This window comes from Brettanomyces nanus, chromosome 4 (genome assembly GCF_011074865.1).
Source record: "Brettanomyces nanus chromosome 4, complete sequence".
NCBI classification, from domain to species: domain Eukaryota; kingdom Fungi; phylum Ascomycota; class Pichiomycetes; order Pichiales; family Pichiaceae; genus Brettanomyces; species Brettanomyces nanus.
This window is the reverse complement of record NC_052377.1, coordinates 1,883,631-1,904,982: the sequence shown is the minus strand read 5'-3', so window position 1 is coordinate 1,904,982 and position 21,352 is coordinate 1,883,631. Positions and strand designations below refer to the sequence as shown.

Below are 21,352 nucleotides of genomic sequence, written 5' to 3'. Positions count from 1 at the left end.
ATGTATATCCCTTTCTTACAATCAATCCTTGTATTTTTAGTTTACGCGTCGCGTTTCCAGTTATGTGGCGCAAATATTTATCGTCGAGTTTCTCTCATTTTTGATGTGGCTAAGCAACTATAATTATACATAATAGATCAAATCTGAATATCTTATTCCTTGAACAGGCGGTTCTGCGTATTAAAAATACGGAAATTGACAAGATGAATACATAATAATAGTACTAAGCATAAAGTTAAGAGAGTAGAAGGGCCAACTTAAACACTTACATTTTTTGGTTTTTTTTTTTTCACTCAGTGAAGAGCTGCACTCAAAGCTTCAAGAACTTCGACCTCAATGGCAGCTTCAGCAGCAACTTCTTCATCGGCGGATTCAACATTTTTCTGAGCTTCAGCAAGTTGAGCCTTAACAGCGGAAGCATCAAAATCCTCTAATGGATGAGCCTCGATGCTGAGAATATCCATCTTAGAGCCAGGCATAACAGAAGCAAAACCTCCAGAAATAAAGTACTTAGAGCTGGAGCTTGGAGTCTCGAAAACCTCCACAATACCAGGCTTTAGTTGCTCCAAAATGGGAACGTGATTGGCCAAAATACCCATATCACCGGTACTGGCAGGAATATTCACTTGGGAAACTTCCTTGTTCTTGAACAATGTTTGGTGAGGAAGTGCCAGGGATAACTTCAAAGTCTCACCGGTAGCTTTTTCTGCGGCCTCAGCATAACCTCTAACGCCGGCAAATCTGTTCACCTTGGCGAATGCCCTAAGAGTTTGTCTGAACATAGCGTTTGTCTATCAATTATGTATGGAGCCAGCAATGAAATACTAAGACCAAGATCTTATATAAGAAAAAAGAGTCAGTTGGTGGAGTTCAATGTTTTCTCAAAGCCTCTCGGTCAGTCAGTCAGTCTACCCCAAGGAAATTCCATAGTGAGTGAAAAAGTTTGGATGCTTGAATATTCTTTTGATTGGCTCTTTTACTGAGGTACGGCGCATAACAGCAATGTATAAATTAAAGGCGTTATGCTGCATCCATCGGCGCGTCGACAGAACTAAACTGATGAAAGTTCAAGTTTGGAATATGTTCGACAAGAAAGAGAGATTTAAACGGTAGGCAGGTTCATTCCTCTCAGAGTATTATTACCACCAATATGAACAACTTACTTCAGGAGTCGATGGATAATATATTCATTACATCAGCGAGCATCTTGGATAAGTTGACTTACAAACTCACACCTGCGGCAAAGGATACAGTGGTTCCTCATAATAATGACGGTTTGCTGAGGCCCTTGACTGAAGTTCTTGGAGCTGATTTTGAGATTTACAATCAAGTCTTGGATAACTTTAATTTAGAACTGCAAGATACTGAGTATGTTTTGAGCCATCTGAAAATCAAGATTCGCAAGGAGGCAGAGTTCAGAAAGAAGATGGAACAAGAGGCTCAGATTCGTAGAGAAAAGGAAGAGAAGGATAAACTAGAAGCTTTGAAAGTGAGAGATGAGGAGAAAAAGAAAAGGAAAGAGCTTGAGGCTTCCGTTGTCGCTGCTGCTCAACAACAACAACAGCAACAGCAACAGCAACAACAGGATAAAATGGATCAATTTGAAAGCAACCCTGACGATCTAGTCTTGAACTTGGATCTTGACAACTTTAATTTCGGTCAACAGGACCACTCAGAACCGGGAAATGATTTACTTGGATTTGACGATGGTTCGTTGGTTGATAAAGAGAGTCAGAATCGTGAGTCTGTGCAAGGACAGCTGCAGATACAGCAGAACCAGGAGCGCCAACGGAACCAGGAGAGCCAACAGAAGAAACAGCAAGAGCAACTATATCAGGAAAACCCCTCTCAATCGAGTGCTCAAATGCTACAGTCTGCTTCTGGTAACAGTGGTGCCGATAATAGCATGGATATGTTGAATGATCTCAACTTGGATTTCCTGGATAATGGAGAGTTTAACCAACAAAATAATCAAAGCACGGGTAATGATGACCTTGGATTTGGATCTGGTAATGGCGATCTTAGCATGCTATCAGGACTTGATGGTATGGACACCGAAATGGATACTGGAATGGACACTTCCAATAATAACAACGCTAACAATGGTGGTGGTGGCTTTGACGACGATAGGTCATTACTGGCCCCTGATCAGATGGAGCATTTGTTCTCTCAGTTTGATGAACTGGTTGGGGGAGATGGAAATATGTAGGCATATACAGTGCAATCCTTCGATGGTTCTAATTGAGGAATTAGCTATCAAAGAAAGAATAGTTTTCTTTACTCCAGTCCACTTTACCTATTTGGAATTTTGTGCAGCACTGTTGGCAAGAAAGTTCCAGGACCAAAGTATGCCTTCGACTTATTAGGCTAAAAATCTAGGCTCTGATGCGGACTAAGTCCCAAAATCAACAAATCCAAGTGATGTGGTAACGGATACAGGACGATCGACTTGATCATTACATAGCTAGCAGAGTGCTCACTGGAGAAGCTATCAAGGATTCTAAAAACGTTTCCATGAAACTTTATAAACATATCCTTCCTTCTTCTCTTTGGCAGTTTTTCAAGTTTACTAGTTTATATATAAGACCAATTGGGTACTCAGCATATTTAATCCGTAAGAAACTCATTTATTAGCCCCTTGAGGTATTTCCTAATCGGGTATCTTAAACCCTATGGATTTCTTCATTATCTTTAATATAGAAAGGAACAAAAGACAATGCCAGAGTTAATAACTTTAGTATTGACATTAATAGTCTTGTGCTTACCTTGCTGAAGTGGAAGCTAGAAGAGAGATAGTGGAAATCCCTGACCCAATCCAGCTTATATATTATGTAATTCAAAGGTAGTTGTTTTGAGTTATTCACGACCGAAAGATTTTTCACATCGCTGATAATTGAAGAATAGAAAATTTTTATCATCTAACGTGTCATAGAGACAAGGAAAGACCAGTGATTAAGTATCAAGACAACTACGAATAGTCTCTTTACAAAGCAAATTATGCCAGAGGCTACAGAATTTGACGAAACAAATGTCAATTTAAATGAGGTCGACTTCTCCGACTTGGAGGAGAAGTACAAAGTGCAAGCTCCAGATGGATTCATAAACAAGTTTGTCGTGTGTGATGGAACTCCAGTGGCTCCAGAATCAAAAGCACCAGTTTTGAAGAAAGTTTTGGCCAAATTATTTGGTCAATGTGGTAAGATTGAACGTTTGGATGTTCCTGTCAATGAAGGAAAGACCACGGGTTATGTGTTCGTTGAGTATTCAAACGCTCAGATGGCTCTCAACGCCATCAAGCACTTGAATGGCAAGAAATTAGATGTCAAGCATAGACTTCTGGTCAACAAGCTTTCTGATATCGAGAAGTATGTACTGTCGGGAAAAGTTAAGGACGAATTCGATGAGCCAAAGATCCCTGAATTTCAAAGTCATGGATATATGAAGTCAAATCTTCGGGATGCTGCAGGACGTGACCAATACTTGTTGCATCAAAACGATGAAGTTGGTGTTTATTGGTTCAAGAGAAACTTAAAGCCTGAGCCGGCAATCAGTCCAAGATCTCAGTGGACGTCAGCTTTTATGAAGTGGTCTCCTAAAGGTACTTATCTATTCTCGTTGTTCCCTAACGGTATTCAATGTTGGGGAGGTGCCGACTTTGAGAGAATCAGTAGATTTTTCCATCCAAGTGTCAGATTGGTCGATTGTTCACCAAACGAAAAGTATTTGGTGACTCTTTCTCCAGAGCCTATCGCCCTCCCTCCAGATGATCATCCTTCCAGAGCCAGCTTCCTATTTGGGCCCGAAAGTCAGGGCCATAAGTTGGTTATTTGGGATATCAGAACAAGTTTACCTGTGAAAACGTTTGCTCTACCACCCAATTTGGAAAACCAGGCTAGCATGCCATGGCCTTTAATAAAATGGTCCTATAATGACAAATATTGTGCCAGAATGGGACCCGATGCTTTAGCTGTGTACGATGTTGAGAACGATTTCTCCTTGATTGACAAGAAATTGGTTAAAATTTCTGGAATTATGGACTTTGAGTTTGCGCCAGGTGGAGTCAAATTGGCTGCCAACAGAAAGAGTGATCCGCCGGAGGTTGTATTATCTTACTGGACTCCAGAGTCGTCCAACCAGTCTGCCAGATGCTCTGTTATGCAACTTCCCTCCAGAAGTGTTTTAAGAACCGTTAACTTAGTCCAGGTTAGTGATTGTCAACTCTTCTGGCAGGGCCAAGGAAAGTACCTTTGCTGCAGAGTTAATAGACATACCAAATCTAAAAAGACTAGGTTTACCAATCTGCAGATTTTCCAGCTTGAAGAAAGGGACATTCCAGTGGAATCAATTGATTTGCAAGACGTTGTCATCGAGATAGCTTGGGAACCAAGAGGAAAGAGGTTTGTTACAATTTCTAGACCCGATTCTTCGGAGAACAACCCCGCTTTCCCTACAAATTCATTGACGTTCTATGATACGGAAGAAGTGAAGAAGGGTAAAGGTATCATGGTTCCGATCAAAAGATGGATACCCTTCAAGACAACTGCTGGTAAGTACTCAAACGTTGTGAAGTTCTCTCCGAAGGGAAGGTTTGTCGTTATGGCCGCAATGAGAGACGTCAAAGGAGAGTTGGAGTTCTACGATTTGGACTTTGATGGTGAAAAGCCAAAGGATCAGTCTAAGAAGGTCGCATCTAATGTCAAGATGTTGGCTACCCACCAGTATCAAGGTTTAACTAACCTAGAGTGGGAAGTTTCTGGAAGATTTATTGCGGGATGGTCCTCATCTTGGAAGCATAAGATAGAGAACGGCTTCAAGATTTATGATTGCATTGGACGTTTACTAAGGGAAGAGATAATTGATGGTTTCAAAGAATTCGAATGGAGACCTAGACCAAAAAGTTTGTTAACCAAGGGAGACAAAAAAAAGGTTAGAAAGAGTTTGAGAGAATATTCGGCTCAATTCGAGGAGGAGGACGCCATGGAAGCCAACGCCGAGTTGAGAGAGCAGATTCTAAGAAGAAAGAAATTGCTCCATGACTGGCGCTCTTGGAGAATGTCTGTCGATGAGAAGCTAGAGAAGATGAATTTGGTAGCTCATAGAGACGAAGGAAAGGTAGAAGTTATTGAAGAGATCAAGGAGATAGTGTTAGATGAGAAGGAAGAGATTGTGGAGTGACCGAAGGGACTAATAAATAAGAGTATGTATATGTATATGTCGTGTAGGTTATTTTTAATTAGTCTTTTTCGTCTTTAGCTGGAGCCCATGCCATTTAGATATCTCGTCCTTGAGTATCTGATTCACCATCCGATGCTGTTTAATCGTATTTAACTCATTAAACTTATCACTTTCTATAGAAATGGCAAACATGGATCCACAACCTCCGGAAACGTCCTTTACCGCTAAACTCTTAGGCTTTAGTCTTTTACTAAGAAGATCATAGATTTCTTCTTCATATGGGTCCATCTGGAGCTTAAGATTAGTCATGGTGGCGCTAAAAAGCCGACGGCCTTGTAGGAGCATCCTTGGCACCGATTTCGAGGAGTTAATTCTAGCAAACATCAACAATACTGGAATTCCATTTCTTCCCAAATGTCCGATCTAGTCTTAGGTAACAAAGAGATCAAGTTTAGCATTCTTTTTTGCTAAAAAGAGGAAGAAGAAGAAGAGAAAGTTTGAAAAGGTCGTCTTCTTCTGGTGTATGGATGTTATGACAGAAACAATGTTGTAGAAGTACTGCTTGACATGGAGATGAATTGATGGATAAGTAGAGGAGCAAGGGATGTGAGGGTACAATCAATCAAGGGGGTAGTTTTAGTGGATTGTTGTAACGATAAATTGCTAAAATACGTGAGAGAAAATAAAAAATGTGTAGATAGTCAGGAGATATTGGTAGAAAGAATAATTCAAGTGACAAAATTGTAAAAGTTATCAAAGAAAACACTTAATTGAATTGGTATCATATATAAAATATAAAAAGAGCGTTTTAGTTGAGTAACGATATAGTAAGACAACGAAGGAATCAACTGACAGAACAAAAGAACTGATCAGAACGAAAATAAAAGAAAAGAGAAAACCACAATGAACATAACAAACCTAACTGAGCAACCTAAACGTGACGCTTAGTAAATACCCCAGTATTGCTCGACACCGTAGGTACCAGGATCTTTCCACAAGTCATTGAAGGCATTGAAAGCGATGGTATCATTACCACAAACATCAGCAATAGAGCTGAGAGCAGTCTTTTGGTTTGCCGTAGATGGAACGGCAACACCGTCATCGTCACCCTGAGTTGGCCATCCAGATTCGACACACATAACGCGCTTTCCGCCACAGGCAGAAGAAACAGCCTGCATATTACCCAACAACCACTTACCAGCATCCTCTGGGAGGGTGTTACCATCCCAGTAGGCGTGAGCATTGAAAGCAATATAATCGGAAAGATCACAAAGACCAGTGTTGGCGAGAATGGCGACATGAGTGTCGACACTGACAACAGAACCGGTATATCCAGCAGCAGTCAATGCTGTTCTGGCAGTATCGATATAACCTGAAATCTGGTCGACAGTAGCTTCACCAGAGTTGACCAACTCGTTACCGACGGAAACGGTGTCAATATCGTCCCAAACGCCATCAACGGCAGAGGAAATCGTGTCAACGGCACCCTGAATGTCTGAAACATAGTAAATACCAAGGAACAACTTCTGTCCATCGGCCTTAGCACTGAAAACATTGGCAACCTGGTTGCAATCGACACCATACAATCTAATGAGATCGTAATCAGCCAACTCAGCGACATCGGAAGCGACTTCTGAAGTAGTCTTACAGTCACCAGTAGAAGAATAAGGAGAGTATGTAATACCTCTGGTACCAATGTTGGTAGCGACCGATCTCTTGTGCTGATGGTGAGCATGAGGAAGAGGAGAAGCAACTGAGCTAACAGCCAAAAGAGAGACAGCGATAGCCTCAAGAGTAGAAAACATCATAGTTGTTTGAGCGAATGTATAAGACGAGCTTCTTTCAAAAAAAAGTTGGAAGGAATGACTAAAGTTGGTTTAGTGAAAGAAGGAATACTATGGTTAAGTAGAAGAAGAGAAAGAGACCAAAAACACAACAGAAGAAAAAGAATAGGAATGAGACAATACGATATGAATATTTAGTGCAGAAACCAAAACATAAACGACGAAACGTGGAAAAATTTTAACAAGGGGGAAAACACACACTGATTCATAAACCTGGAACAATCGCCGAATCTCCACGTTAACCAGGTTCCCACAATGTTGTCTTTAAACTGAAGACGGCTAGAGAGTATCACCACTTAAACGGAAATTACCAAAAATGGCCAAGAAAAAAGAAACACAAAGCCAAAAAATTTGAAAGTGGGTGAGAAGGTGCAAAAAGGGGTGAGAAGGTGCGCAAAGTTCGATTGCCGAAAGAGAAATGTATGCGTACGTCCCAATTGGGAAATGTAAAGAGATTTACACACGCGGTCGTACGAGGAAAATGAGTAAAAGTTCTGATTTCCGAAAGGGGTGTATTTTTTAACTTTGTTGTCTATTGTTGATGACAGCACCTGAACTCGCTCAGTTGGAACGGACAACAATAAGTGGTCTACGTCATAATGAAGCTGGCATGGCGATAATAAAAAAAAAAAAAAAAATGGGACAGACAGCCGAATCGGGGCGCAGCAGGTATTAGGGTTTCGGAACAATGTGAGAGAGAGCAGCAGAGAACGACGCGACAACATAGTCTACGTCGCGACAACGATCATAACGACGATCATATACTAGCGGGTGAGTGTCAAAGAAACACGGCGAACACCAGATCTTATATATTTTCATTTCACTGTAAGAGTGGCTGGTTTTAGCGAGTTACTTGTATTTTGTTCTCGAAAATCCCTGTTGTCTGTATATTATATTGAACTATGTAATCGCACTGATTTGATAAGCAACAAATAACTGTAATACTAAGAGACTCGACGCTAGAGAAATTGTCGTGCTCTTCTCCAAACTGTCTCCACTAGCTTCCTTCTGGGGAGAAGGTGGGGGAAACACAACCATCATCTTCAACCTCTCTCTATTCGATGTACTGGATGTATCTATGGTCACTAAACCTAAGTAGAAAATCACCTGGAATCTACTGAATCCCTCGTTGATGACCAAGTCCTTGACGTACTCCATCGCCACAAACTCTCTGTTCAATTCGAGTCTTTCGCACCGCTGCAAAACCTGATCGAGTTTAGTCAAACGATCCTGGCTGTTCCCTGATTCTTGCATAGCTCCAGAGACTGGCTTATTGTGGCACAATGTCGACGAAATGAGCCTCATTATTGCCAAGATATACCTCAAAAAGAGCTTAGCCAATGACTTTTTCATAACAACTGACTCACTTTGAATGCCGAGTTGCATTATAATTAGCAAAGATTCTTCGATATCACTATCCACCTGCCAGAATAACCAGTCTGTAACTTCACCTGCCGCTGTTAAATAAATAAGGCTTAGTAGCCGCCCTTTACTCTTGGTAAACCCTACGTTCTGCAGACTAGTAAACACACTTCGTATGAAACTCTCTTGCAGTCGTTCTGCGTCCACTGTTCCTTCCATTTCTCGGCCCACCTTCCCACTTGCATAGTATATAGCATGGACAAGCTTTCTTATTGGATCAACCTTCAAAAAAGTATGGAACAATAACACTGTAAATACTAGTCCTAGCAATAGCTCAGCTATCGTATTAAAACTGAGTAAGCTTCGGGAATGATTCCTCTTAACTGTGAACTTGATGTACTTCTCCAATCCTTCGCCGTGCTCTTTTCCAGGATGCCTGCGTATCATATAGCCATCCCGTTCCACCTTTGGAATCTGACAAACGAAATCCGCGTACTGGGACTCAGACGACTCAATCTCTAAGATATAGTCTTTCTGCATGTCCAAATTGTTGAGTTATCAACTTGTTCTGACTCCAAAGCAAACACAAACTTATTATTAAAGCGCCAGATACTTATTAACTTTTTCACTTCTATACGAGACTGACCTGCACTAAGAAAGAGAGAAAAAATTATATATAAAATGAAAGGCAGGGCCCCGAAAGAAGCGAGATAAGAAAAATTAAACCAATTAAAATAGAATCATGTACGAGAAAACCTCAGCCTTCAAACCTCCGAGTCTCTCTATGTACACTAATGGCTGACTGTACCAACAACTTCTTCGTTCCTTCTAAATTCCAAGAGCACTGCCTTTCTTGATTTGGCTGTAGCTTTCGTAGGAACATCAATCTGTCCTTGTGCATTGTTGAGATCCTCAACTCTGGCCTGCTCTTTGGCGTCCACCATTTTCTTTAATTGCTTATCATGTTTAAGCTTGAGATCCTTCAACTCAGCATTATACTCATCCAGAGTCTTAAACTCTTTGCCCGCCTTACCTGAATATTCTTCAATATCCACCGGTAGCTTCCTTAGTAGTGCAAATTCGATTAGGTGCGGATGACTCTTCTCTTCCTGGTTAAACTTTGACTTTACCTGTCTTCTGTTTCGATAAGGAAATAACTGCGCAATCAATCCGAAATCCGTTCCCCATACTGAAAGCGCCTTGTAAAACTCTGCAGTTTCTTGAGCAGTCCATTTATCCACAAACCTCTGCTTCGAATAGGTCCCCGATGTCACCAAATTCTCATACGGATTTTCCACAATCCTTTCTTTATCCATGTCCGCCGTAGTTGTAGAATGTCTATCTACATAGGTGGATTCATGACTGTATGTCACATTACCTAGCTCATCTGTTATCAACTTAGGCACCATTCTTGCGCTTCCTGATTCTTCTTCTTCTTTCTCAAGTAATTCTTTCACTCTCTGTTTTCCCTCCTTCATTCTTTCAGACTCTTCCTCTCCATCCAATTCACTTACAGATATTCTCAGCTTCTTGGCAAGTTTCCGTTTTACCCGACGTTGGTCCGCACGCATCTTACGTGATTTGTCTCCTTCAATGGCACGACCATAATCTCTCGATATTCTTCCCATAGGAATGAACGGTTTGCACAACTGCTTCAACGTAACTTTCTTTTCATTGATAATAAATTTCTCAAGTAACTTGGGATTTTCCTTCTTTTTGATAGCACTTAACTGCGAGATACTATCAATAATTAAACTCTCGTCATCGGCAGCCGGTACCTCATCCGATTTCTCCAAACTGATCCTCACAAGTTTATTCTCAATTGGGTTGAAACAATACTTAGCCTTTGCTTTCAATTCTGCTGGAGTCAATTCAAGCTCTCTCTGCTTTTTAACTTTCCTTTTAGATTCTCCAACCTCAATCTTAGGTTTCTTTGAAGGTATTAATTCTTCTTGAGACTCGGAAATCTTAATCTGTGGCTGCGAAGGAACTTTGATTCGACTACCAGATTCAGACTTTGAAAACCTTCTCTTTCTTGGTAATCGGGCCACCGAACTTGTTCTTCTCCTTGCCGGGGCAGCTGAAGGAATGGTGATTTTTACAGGCTGAGCTTCTTCGCCCGGAATTTCCTGGATATCAGCCACAAACTCCTCCATACTCAGTGTAGAGTTCACAGACGCTCTTCTTCCAGAGAAGAGCGGTGGAAGCACATTAACACTGGGTCTATTATTCTTGATACCATGCTTGATCTTTGCGTTATTCATCGTAGATAAAGACGATAACCTTCTGCTCGCAGCCCCGTTTGATAAAACACTGGCTTCACTGGGTCGTCTGTGACTGATGGATGGCCTTCTGGAACTACTTCTTGATATAGTAGTAGACGCTCTTCTCGACTCGACAATAGACTGCTCATCCTGCCTTGACACCACAGGAACTGATGTCTCACCATTTTGATCAGATTTTTCGGAGTCTTCAACTTCAACCTTGTCGATCTTTTCTTGATCTTGTTCTACTGTTGCTGTAGTCTCCTCGAGTGCTTCAATATCATGCTTATTCAGCTTCGAAGTAACAGAGCGAGTAACATGACCGTTTAATCTCCTTCTTTGATTCAACTTTGGTGTAAACCGGGTTCCTGATTTGTTGACGCTACTCATTTCCTCGAGACACTATTCAATTGCTAAAGATAAACATCCAAACAATAAATAATAAGGGACTTTTAAGATGCGCGTGAAAATAACTAACAAACTGAGGAAAAAATGATTAAGGTCCGAAAATTTTAAGAGCTCCAAATTATAAGCTTGAATGCAGTTAAAACTACGTTTTATAAGTGAAAATGAACGCACAACTCATCCAATCATACGGTTGTGGAGACTGGGTGCTCAACCTAGAATGCTTTGATAGTCATGGAATTGTTGCAGGAATGTCCAATGGATTCATCAAGCTATTTCCTTTTGCCGATCAAAAGGGATTAGCTGGAGGTTCTTTATCTTCATTCAAAGCACATGACGGTGCTGTGAACAAACTTATAGCCATAAATGAGAATACGTTAGCTAGTTGTGGTAATGATGGTATGGTGAAAATCTGGGATCTTAGACAGCCCTTGAAATCTGACCAAAGCCAGCCAATTGCTGTTATGAAGAACCAAAGAGGTTTACCATTTTTGTCTTTAGATGTAGGTCACGGACTGATAGCTTCAGGAACAGCATTGAAAGGACAGGACTCTGAATTAATATTATGGGATTTAAAAAATCCTGATACTTGTATCAGGACTTTTAAGGATTCTCATCATGATGATATCACCGAGATTAGATTTCATCCTACTAGAAGCGATCTTTTGCTAAGTGGGTCGACGGATGGTTATGTGAACATCTATGATCTTAAAATGGAAGACGAGGAAGATGCACTACTGCAGGTGATCAATTTCGACTCTATACATTCTGCCAATTTCTTATCTGAAAACAGAATATACTCGCTATCGCATATGGAGACGTTATTAGTCGACGAACTTGTCAATACTACTATCGAGGAAACCGAAGGGGTAGTTGAGTCTACACCCGACAAATACGGTGATGTCAGAGAGAAATGGGGCTGTGAATATGTCGTGGACTTGTATGCTCCAGGATACATCTGTTGTGGATCCAATACCAAAAGAGAATTGAAGCTATTTCATTTCGATCCCTTAAAAGAAGATTTTGCTCAATTAGGAAATACCCAAAGCATCAAATTTCCGGAGGCTCACGGTGACGAAGTTGTTAGAGATATGGCCATCTACAACAATATAGTTTACACGGCCGGTGAAGACAGTACAGTCAAAGCCTGGAAACTACCATGTAATCTTACTGAAACTACCCATACATTTTTCGGATCTCAGAAGCAGCTAAGGAACAATGAGAATAGACATGAACATAAGCATGAGCATGAGCATAAGCATGAACACAAACATGAGCATAAGCATGAACACAAACATGAGCATGAACACAAACACTCCCATAAACACAACCACAAACATAAACATCCAGCCAGATTTAAACCATACTAAATTACAACATCAGGCCCAATATAAAATAGATTTCCTTCAATAAGTATTCCCTCAAAGCAGTACGAGGCTCTCGGCTTCGCTCCACCTTTTTTCTCCTTCTCTTTTTCATCCACTTTTTATAGCCACTGTAACTTGTACTTTTTGGAACACTTTTTCAACAAAAGATACGAAGGGTCCAAATTGAGTTTGAGTAGGCCGAAGTGGTTAAGTTACCAGCGTTTTCACTTTTCAGAGCATATCCTTTCATTATAATGACCCTGAAAGCTCCCGCGACGGCATACAAACCGGGGACAACACTTACAATTGGATGCCACCAAATTGTAATACAGAAGTATTTATCTCAGGGTAGGTATAGTGAAATAAACAAGCTGACCGTACACATTAGTTTACTAACATGACATAGGTGGATTTGCCGATGTTTATACCTGCCAAATGAGTCCACCTTGGCAGGAACAGACAATTGGATGCTTAAAACGAGTGGCTGTTCCTTCCAAGCCGTTATTGAACATACTTCGTCAGGAAGTCGATGCAATGCGAAGACTTAGAGGTAGAAAGTATATTGTGTCATATATAGATTCTCATGCGAGACATGCACAGAACGGCCAGGGATATGTGGTATTCCTATTGATGGAATACTGCGCCAGAGATGGACTCATAGACTTCATGAACAGCCGGTTGGTTAACAAGTTGACGGAGCCTGAAATCCTCGATATTATGGGGGAAATCTGTGAGGCTGTTGCTTGTATGCACTCTTTAGATCCTCCCATTGTGCACAGAGACATCAAGATTGAAAATGTATTGATAGCTGCTGACGGAACGTACAAATTGTGTGATTTTGGCTCTGCTTCTCCACCTTTATCCGCTGCTGAGAATGTCGAAGACTTCCAGAGACTTCAGGACGATATTCTACACCACACTACCCCTCAGTATCGATCACCAGAGATGATCGATCTATACAAAAGACAACCAATTGACGAAAAATCAGATATATGGGCTTTGGGTGTTATGCTCTATAAGCTCTGTTACTACACTACACCTTTTGAAAAAAATGGCATAAATGGTAATGGCAACGGCGGAGGAGGTAACTCTGCCATATTAGACGGCATTTATTCATTCCCTCCTTCTCCTCCTTATAGTACAAGATTGAAGAATTTGATCAAAAAAACATTGATGGTCAATCCTCAGAGTAGACCCAACATTTTCCAGTTATTGGAGGAGACCTGCAAAATGAGACATCTTCCGTACCCAGATATCTATCCAGAAAAGCATCCTTCTCTTGGTATGCAGCAATCATTTACCAACATAAGTCGTCAGTCCACTTTACCTCCCCTTCCCACTTACCCACTCATACAAACACAGTCCCTTGCTTCAAATGTTGGATATCCTCCCATTCAGATGAATGCTTATACTCATCAACAGACTCCTGCTGCAACGGTTACACATCATCTGTATACGACTGGTGATGATTATAGCTCTGATGATCCATTCGCCGGCATTCACAGATACAAAACTGCCAACGGTGGGGAGATGAATGCGTCCACTGGACTCCAAAACAGGAGCGTCTCCAATAATAACATGGCAGGCAAATATAGTAATGGTTTTAGAAAGTTGAGTTCTGGTAGAAGGAGACCATTAAGTATGTCTGCTACTGAATTTGACAGACTCAATAATGAGAAGACAAAGAATGAGGTAATATCTCCTATTCAGAGTATCATTACGGGTATGACGGAAGAAGAAATAGTAGAGTTATCTCCTAATCATCACACTAACATTGACAGTTCTATGGAGTTTTTGAGAGATCTTTCAAGACAGAATTCGGGCTTTCTAAATTACGAGCACAGAAGCAAACGGTCCAGCATGTCTTCCATCAAAGAACTATTGACTGGGGGGAAGCACACAGCAAACAGACATTCTTCTTACCACTCTCTTAAATCTGTGTCTTCCAGAAAGTCTTCTGGGCATGGCAGTAGCTCAGAATCTTTGCTGGACTTTTCGCATTCTGCTAGACATCATGAGAAGGATTCAAACGTGCATTCTTCTAATCCTTCGGTTCCAACATCGCATCCTCCAAAGAGGTCAAACTCCATCCAGAAAAGAGTCAAACTGCTCTTAAATAGAAAACAATCTCCTCCACCGAAGAAGACTGCTTCAGGGTATGGTAAGTACACTGATGAATCGAACATTAAGGTCAGCAATGAGAGGCCAGCGACATTCCATGATTATTCGCTTCCATCAGCTACCAATAGAAATGCGGGGCAAGCTTCACTGTTGAGGTCGCCGTCACCTCTACCGACATCATTGGTTGAAGAGGCCGATCCATTTTCAACTTCTCACCATGAATCCGATTTTCAAACACGCAATTCACATGTTGGAGGTAATCTGAATAAGAAGAAAGTCAGGGCCCCACCTCCAAAGCCTCGGAAACCTGCTTATCTAAGGAGCTCAACCTCTTCTAAGAATTTATCGCCAACTGAAGGACACCATACGGTGACTAGTGATACCAATTCTTCATTGTACGATGAGGATTTTGAAGCATTAGAGAAGAAGTTCCAAGAAAAGTATCCCAGTGCCGTTTAGGCTCGATATTGTATAAATGCAAATATATAAGAAAGAAAAGAAGAAAAGAGGCAGAAAACCGATCTGGTATATTCATTATACTTAATCTATAACAAACGGATCATCTTCTATACCGTTTCCTGTAAAGAACACCGGTTCGATACTATCCTGAGATTGTGTTCTCTGTCCATATGAATTGTAATGTCTCAAGGCACCGTTACCTTGAAAGCGCGAATCTGCTTCTTTATATGCACGATACCTTTCAGCAGGAGAGATTCTTGAAGGAAAGAAAGTGCGCGGTGAAATGTAGCCCTGCCTCTCTAACAATTGTAATCTAGATCTCTGATTGAGAAGTCCACGGATGTCTCCTGTATCCGCGGAAAGCGAAGGAGGGGCCGAAACAGGAGGAGGAGGAAGAGGCAGTGAAGAGAAAGGTTGCGTTGACTGTGAAAGCACATGCCGGTTTTGATCCATTATTGCAGGACTGCTTATGTTATCCGGCTCTACAGAAGAATCCAGCATCTTATCCAATTCTCGAAATTCCTCATCCCAAGAGTCATCAAAATCGGAAGAAACAACCTCGGTATCAGAGTTGTCAGACACGCCATAATTATCAGCTTTTTTAACGACGGCTTCACCTTGCTCATCGGGCTCCGCATCTAAATCTATCTCCACAACTTTAGTGTCTTCCTCTTTTACTTCCTCTTCATCCAGGATCGCAGCCCACGATCCATCGTTATTAATCTCGACCCTTTCAGCTTCAGATTTCCCGGCCTGCTCGAGGTAAAACAGGAGATCTACAAGGTCTCCAACTACATAGACATCACCAGGAACCTTGATACTGAACTCTAATCTGCAGATAGGACAACAGAAAAATTCCAACTCGTTGTTGTACTTGCCGTTATCATTGTTACTCTTGTAGCGAGATCTGTATTCAAATTCAGGCGTCCGCTGATTGTGTATACTGGGATTGAGGGGAGTTCTCTTGGTATCTCGAAAGATTGCAGCCACATTAGGCTTTCCATTGGGTAGTGGACGCTCTCTACGAATACCTACCTTGAAAGGGCGTAGTTTGTGCATGACTATGAATGATGACATATCGAAGCACTCAATATGGGAACAGAACCTTGTTCTCAGAGGTGTGACAAACCTGCTGCCCGAAATGGGATCTAATAGTGACATCACCATCGATTCCTCTAGCAAGTCGTCGTCATTCTCAGTACGCTCGGCAAGACTGCTGAAAGTAGTAAAATCTTCCACCGGAATAGGAAAGTGGTATCGTTGATAAGGCATTTTGGGTTTTCTGCGACGTGGCTTTCTCTTCTTCTTAGGTTTTGGAGGCTCAACTTTAACCGCCGCGGATGACGATATTGCTATATTAGTTGGGGTCGCTGAAGGCTCTGGAAGTGCAGCAGCCTTTGCCGGAGATGATAATAGTGTTGAGGTTACCGAATGTATCGGGGCCTCTTGCAACTCTTGAGCTACTGGATCTGTTCTAGAAGGCGTCACCGCTAAGCGAACGGTATCCAAAGAATTTGGTTGTAAATCTCCATCATGTTCATCTATGACCTTTCTTAGTTGGATCAAATACCTTTGCAGTCGGTCGACAAACAATCGAAGTTTCGAAAGAGGCATCGAGGAAACCTCCATTCCAAGACGATTATGTAAACTTTGCAGCGCCCATCTGATCTCTTTGACAAGAGACGTATTCTGTAAAAGCATATTCACTCCAACTATCAAATACATAGCATATCTCTCTATCAGTTGACGATCAGAAGATTCGTCAAACGTTTCGATTTCTTTCCCCTCCGAATCTCTTTCAAAAAGGTTCTTCAGTTGGGGCATCTTCAATATCAAGTAAAATTGCTTCTTGTTAGACTCCCATGACACTTCGGGCCCCGATTTATCTTCTCCGTTGGTCACTGTACCAACCGAACCAAGATCGTGTTCACCGTATGTAATATTGTTTGTTATTTGCTCATCTTTTTGCCGAAGTGAGTTCATCGTAATATGTATTTTCAAATATACCTCTGAAGCACTCTTTGTTCCTGATCTCTCCACTCTAACCAGATGGGAATGCGATCGGGAGCTGACTCGCTCCGCACGTAATCTCGGTATTCGAAGAGTAAGCTTTCTCGACTCCCTAGAAACCATCCCTTCACTTAAAGTTGTGCTCATGTTAGATATGCTGAAAGAAGAAAGGAAAAACGATAACTTGAACTCCCGAACTTCCAGTCAAAGCTCCGTATCAGTAAAATAGATGTAATTTTTTTTAGCCTCTCGATGGTCGATCGAGTCGTTTGAGTCGATTGAGTGGCCACCAATCGGAGAAGCCGTGCACAAAAGACGAGACATGACTCAACAAAGAGAAGCAAATAAAGACTTACGTAGTATTGAAATACACTATCACCCATGTGGCAGCTCATTTTTGCATTACTGTCATTTGCTGCAGGTAGTTTCGCAGAAGAGGTCTCGTTCTTTACTACTAAATTTGATTTTTTGTATAGAGATGGACTATTACATACAACTGTTCCAGTGGTTCTCGGATTAGCATTCCCACTTGGACCTGCTGGGAATTCACTTCTTGCGGTGACTTACATTTCCGGTATACCAAGCTTAATAATGGGCTTTTTCCCTGCTCAGATTACGGGGTCTGGACTTTCCAACCTAGTGAGCTTTGCCTTTGGTGGCCTTCTAGGTGATATATTTTTACATTTACTTCCAGAGACATTCACTCAATCTGGAACAGATGTTTTGGGCCATGGATTAGGCTTATTTATGGGTTTTATGATGTTCTTTATGGTGGATAAAAGTCTTCGAATAGTTCTGCACAACCCTGGAGAGAAACCTTTGAATAACCATAATCATAGTCATACGCATGAGATATCACCTGACACATCGGCAAAAACATTAGCTTATCTAAATTTGATCTCAGACTTTGCTCATAACATTACTGATGGATTAGCTCTTAGCTCTGCTTTCTATACGTCTCAAGCTGCCTCATATAGATCCACTCTAGCTTTACTACTACACGAACTACCTCATCAAATAGGTGACTTTGGACTACTCATTCAGAGTGGATTTTCCAAAAGACAGGCCATCGCATCGCAGTTTATCACGTCCTCGGGGGCATATTTAGGTGTTTTCCTGGGTATAGTGATTCAGCAAGGATGTGTATTATCGTTCACTTCTCCCAAATTAACTTCCATTTTGGGTTATAACTTTTCTTTCAATGATCTGACTATGCCATTTACTACTGGTGGTTTTATATACATTGCATTCTCCATTCTTCCTGAACTCCTAGAAATTCCTCCCCATGCAGCAAACAAGAAGGCTACAATTAGATTCCTTTCAGATTTATGTTTCATTTGCATTGGCTTCTTTTCGTTGTTCTACATGGAAATGAACGAATAATCAAAATCTCTATTGTACCACATAAAATAGTGGTGGCTGTGCTCTGAAAAATCTCGTGCGGCGGATCTCAAGGAATTTTTATCCAATTTATGTTCTTGAGGCAAATCCCCTTTTAGTGTGGAAGGAGACATCAAACTTTAGTTAGCCCTATTTCTCCCCTTTTCTTCTTAATCATTCTTTTTTTCTCTTCTTCAGTAGACTGATCTGTCAAGTAGTTATAATTATGGTGAAGCATACGTTTGAATGGTAAGTGAGCTGACATATCAGACTTTCTCATCATCACTCTTTTTCTTATCTTATCAGTGAACAGATCGAAAGGAAAAAGGGGAGATCGATCCCCTAGAGAAAACACAGGCTTTTTTTTTATTCATTTATTTGTTTCTTACTTACTAACAGCTTCTCTTTGATTAGGTCACCATCAGCCACACAACCCAATGAAGTGTTTCTTGCTGGAAGCTTTGATGAATGGAATTCAAGATACAAATTGGACCGCGATGATAGTTCTGTCCCTTACAAAATCACGATGGACTTGCCATGTCAGAAAATCTATTACAAATTTATTGTCGATGGAACTTGGTTGACCTCTACGGGTGATAAAGAAGAAGTAGATTCTTCCGGAATAAACAACAATGTTGTCTATCCTGAAGAGATTCTAAGCAGTGACGATGATGGAGTGTCTGAATATACTTCCATTTCTTATCCAACAAGCTGTGATGATACTGGAGCTATGCAACACAAAATAAGCAGCATATGCGATAACTTGATTCAAGTTAACGAAGAAGATCTCTCATCTTCAGTACAGATAACTATCAAGGATGATAACTCCGTCATCACAAAGAATGAATCTCACGGTCCTGGAATTTCAACTCCAAGACTTGACAGGAATAAAGGATCATCTGCACAACAGAATTCGACTACACCTATCACGTCTGCTTCCACTCGGGGCTTTCTCTCCAAGTTGAGAACCCTTTTTGCCACCTAATCCAGACTTGCATAGTCCTCAACATGTCAACCCCCTCGTCTAATTAACCATTACTTCCATTTCTTCTTATATTTTATTATTCACCTTTATCACTTTTCTTTCTTTCTCCTTCACTTTTTAGTTTCCCTTCTTATTGTTTCAATATAATATATGGTGCGCTCTATTCTGTCCCATCACTGTCGATTTTTCAGCCAAGCCATATACTCTGCTCTCTTTGAGGTCCAATCAAGAAAACTAGATCTATTTTCCAAAGAGTCAAATGGAGTAAATCCTTGGATTTCATTCTCATTCATAGCTTTGCACATTTCCACCTCTTTCAAAGGTTCTGATGTCAATACACTAATTGATTCCTTTGACAAGAAACTTAATGGCCCTAGAATCCTATTCTTTGTAGATTCAATTTGAAGTAATCCCGCTATCAAAATGAAAATGCCGGCCAATATAGTCTCGAGTTGAAGGTCTAGAGGAAGGTCAGTACGAGACTGCGTTTCTGTTAAGCTGATTAGTTGACTCAGTTGATATGACGAGTATGCAGAATTGAGAAACATAAAGATTCCTATAACATATAAAACTTTTGAATAGAACGTCATGATGCTAGACAGAATGTGAAATCGAAAGAACAAACAAAGAACTAATAATGTCACTAGTTATTATTTTGAGTCCGCAATTTAAGTGAAAATTCAAATACCCTGATGAACTCCTATAAACTGCCACTTCCTAACACCAGTAGAAACATCAGCATTATACAATTAGCATGTATCTTTATCATTGTCCGATACTACTTTCACGTATCAATGTTATATATAGTTCATTCATCAGTTCATTCATTATCAAAAAAGATTCAATGATCTCCGCCATACTGTAGTTCCATGCCTTTATGAAGAACTATCAGGTGACCTCTGTCACGTTCAAGATACTGAGACGTCTACTATTTTAGTGCGTGAAGACGTCTGGACGTACCACATAAGTATTAGACTGACTGGCTTATCTTCAGCAATTTTAACAATCGGAATGGGATTTTACTATGAATGCTCGACCAACCAAAAACTATCCAATGATCTCATGGGCTTTGAATAAGAGAGTTTGGTGCTCGAGCACCACTCGGATTAAGTCGCGCGCATATCCAGAAAATACCCTAATTTTCTTCTTTCTTAAATGCTAATTTCTGCGTCTTCATAGCTTCGGACATATTTTGCTAGGGAAGGGGGTAATGACTACTACGAGATAGGAATAATATTGCTTTGCGGTGAAGTTAATTAGGTGGGGACTGGAATTTTCTTGTTATTCCTTCGCGTCCAGATTTCCATTTTTCATTTTGCAACCTGAATATAACCAATGACCAGAATGGCACTAGTTTTTGGAGAGCAGAAAATCATTACTCCTAAACGAGCTATATTAATAGGGTTAAAACTACGAAAGGCACAATAAAAAGAAAAATATTTTATATTTCATTTTCGTATGCACCTTGATTTCAAACCGTTATATATTGTGTGGCTGAAACAGTCGAAGGTCATCGGAGGAGGGTGCGCCTCTTGACCAATGCGGTTAAACTTGGAACATATATATAGAGGCAACAGCCATCTGAGTCCAGATAAATGGCAAAGATAAGCGTCGTTGTTGTAGTATTGTAATAGGACATACTGCTCGTGAAATAATGAACTGCCCAACAGGGACGGATCGTTCCGTCAAAGCCGATGAGCAAATTTTATGAACCTATTGAAGCCAGAATAGATCTGACTTTGTCCAGAGCTGCTATCGTCCTTTAGCGTAAGAGCAAATAAAAACAAAATTCGAAAGTCTGCATTTGTATTGGTTTTCGAAGTGTTCCCAATTTTATATGCTTTAGTAGCCATGCATGCATGCGTCAGTAGAATTTGCCGTTTGGTCTATTCGTGACTTCGGGCTTTCATTATCATTGATCGGTATGTTGTTCTGTAAAAAAAAATGCATTACAGTATCATTGAATAATATATTCTCAAA

At 40.8% G+C, this 21,352-nt stretch overlaps 11 protein-coding genes across 11 annotated transcripts; 6 read left to right on the top strand and 5 right to left on the bottom strand.

Annotated features, from left to right (window-relative positions):
- Positions 1-293: 293 nt before the first annotated feature.
- On the bottom strand, positions 294-782 carry ATP16 (delta subunit of the central stalk of mitochondrial F1F0 ATP synthase, atp16; the record flags this gene model as incomplete). Its single annotated transcript, XM_038924385.1, has 1 exon — positions 294-782. The coding sequence occupies one exon, from the start codon at positions 780-782 to the stop codon at positions 294-296; it is 489 nt and encodes a 162-aa protein (XP_038780313.1).
- A 368-nt stretch (positions 783-1,150) lies between these two features.
- Positions 1,151-2,209, top strand: FOA43_004141 (uncharacterized protein; the record flags this gene model as incomplete). Its single annotated transcript, XM_038924384.1, has 1 exon — positions 1,151-2,209. The coding sequence occupies one exon, from the start codon at positions 1,151-1,153 to the stop codon at positions 2,207-2,209; it is 1,059 nt and encodes a 352-aa protein (XP_038780312.1).
- A 788-nt stretch (positions 2,210-2,997) lies between these two features.
- On the top strand, positions 2,998-5,175 carry FOA43_004140 (uncharacterized protein; the record flags this gene model as incomplete). Its single annotated transcript, XM_038924383.1, has 1 exon — positions 2,998-5,175. The coding sequence occupies one exon, from the start codon at positions 2,998-3,000 to the stop codon at positions 5,173-5,175; it is 2,178 nt and encodes a 725-aa protein (XP_038780311.1).
- A 944-nt stretch (positions 5,176-6,119) lies between these two features.
- Positions 6,120-6,983, bottom strand: SCW4 (Glycoside hydrolase, 17; the record flags this gene model as incomplete). The annotated part of the gene is made up of 2 exons (XM_038924382.1): positions 6,120-6,933; positions 6,979-6,983. 2 exons carry the CDS (start codon positions 6,981-6,983, stop codon positions 6,120-6,122), a joined length of 819 nt encoding a protein of 272 aa, XP_038780310.1.
- Positions 6,984-7,919: 936 nt separating this feature from the next.
- FOA43_004138 (uncharacterized protein) lies at positions 7,920-8,921 on the bottom strand (the record flags this gene model as incomplete). The annotated part of the gene is made up of 1 exon (XM_038924381.1): positions 7,920-8,921. One exon carries the CDS (start codon positions 8,919-8,921, stop codon positions 7,920-7,922), a length of 1,002 nt encoding a protein of 333 aa, XP_038780309.1.
- A 251-nt stretch (positions 8,922-9,172) lies between these two features.
- FOA43_004137 (uncharacterized protein) lies at positions 9,173-11,035 on the bottom strand (the record flags this gene model as incomplete). Its single annotated transcript, XM_038924380.1, has 1 exon — positions 9,173-11,035. The coding sequence occupies one exon, from the start codon at positions 11,033-11,035 to the stop codon at positions 9,173-9,175; it is 1,863 nt and encodes a 620-aa protein (XP_038780308.1).
- A 179-nt stretch (positions 11,036-11,214) lies between these two features.
- On the top strand, positions 11,215-12,420 carry FOA43_004136 (uncharacterized protein; the record flags this gene model as incomplete). The annotated part of the gene is made up of 1 exon (XM_038924379.1): positions 11,215-12,420. One exon carries the CDS (start codon positions 11,215-11,217, stop codon positions 12,418-12,420), a length of 1,206 nt encoding a protein of 401 aa, XP_038780307.1.
- A 432-nt stretch (positions 12,421-12,852) lies between these two features.
- On the top strand, positions 12,853-14,997 carry FOA43_004135 (uncharacterized protein; the record flags this gene model as incomplete). The annotated part of the gene is made up of 1 exon (XM_038924378.1): positions 12,853-14,997. One exon carries the CDS (start codon positions 12,853-12,855, stop codon positions 14,995-14,997), a length of 2,145 nt encoding a protein of 714 aa, XP_038780306.1.
- Positions 14,998-15,078: 81 nt separating this feature from the next.
- FOA43_004134 (uncharacterized protein) lies at positions 15,079-17,154 on the bottom strand (the record flags this gene model as incomplete). Its single annotated transcript, XM_038924377.1, has 1 exon — positions 15,079-17,154. The coding sequence occupies one exon, from the start codon at positions 17,152-17,154 to the stop codon at positions 15,079-15,081; it is 2,076 nt and encodes a 691-aa protein (XP_038780305.1).
- A 444-nt stretch (positions 17,155-17,598) lies between these two features.
- FOA43_004133 (uncharacterized protein) lies at positions 17,599-18,390 on the top strand (the record flags this gene model as incomplete). The annotated part of the gene is made up of 1 exon (XM_038924376.1): positions 17,599-18,390. The coding sequence occupies one exon, from the start codon at positions 17,599-17,601 to the stop codon at positions 18,388-18,390; it is 792 nt and encodes a 263-aa protein (XP_038780304.1).
- A 223-nt stretch (positions 18,391-18,613) lies between these two features.
- Positions 18,614-19,372, top strand: FOA43_004132 (uncharacterized protein; the record flags this gene model as incomplete). The annotated part of the gene is made up of 2 exons (XM_038924375.1): positions 18,614-18,636; positions 18,802-19,372. The coding sequence occupies 2 exons, from the start codon at positions 18,614-18,616 to the stop codon at positions 19,370-19,372; spliced, it is 594 nt and encodes a 197-aa protein (XP_038780303.1).
- Between the last annotated feature and the right edge of the window lie 1,980 nt (positions 19,373-21,352).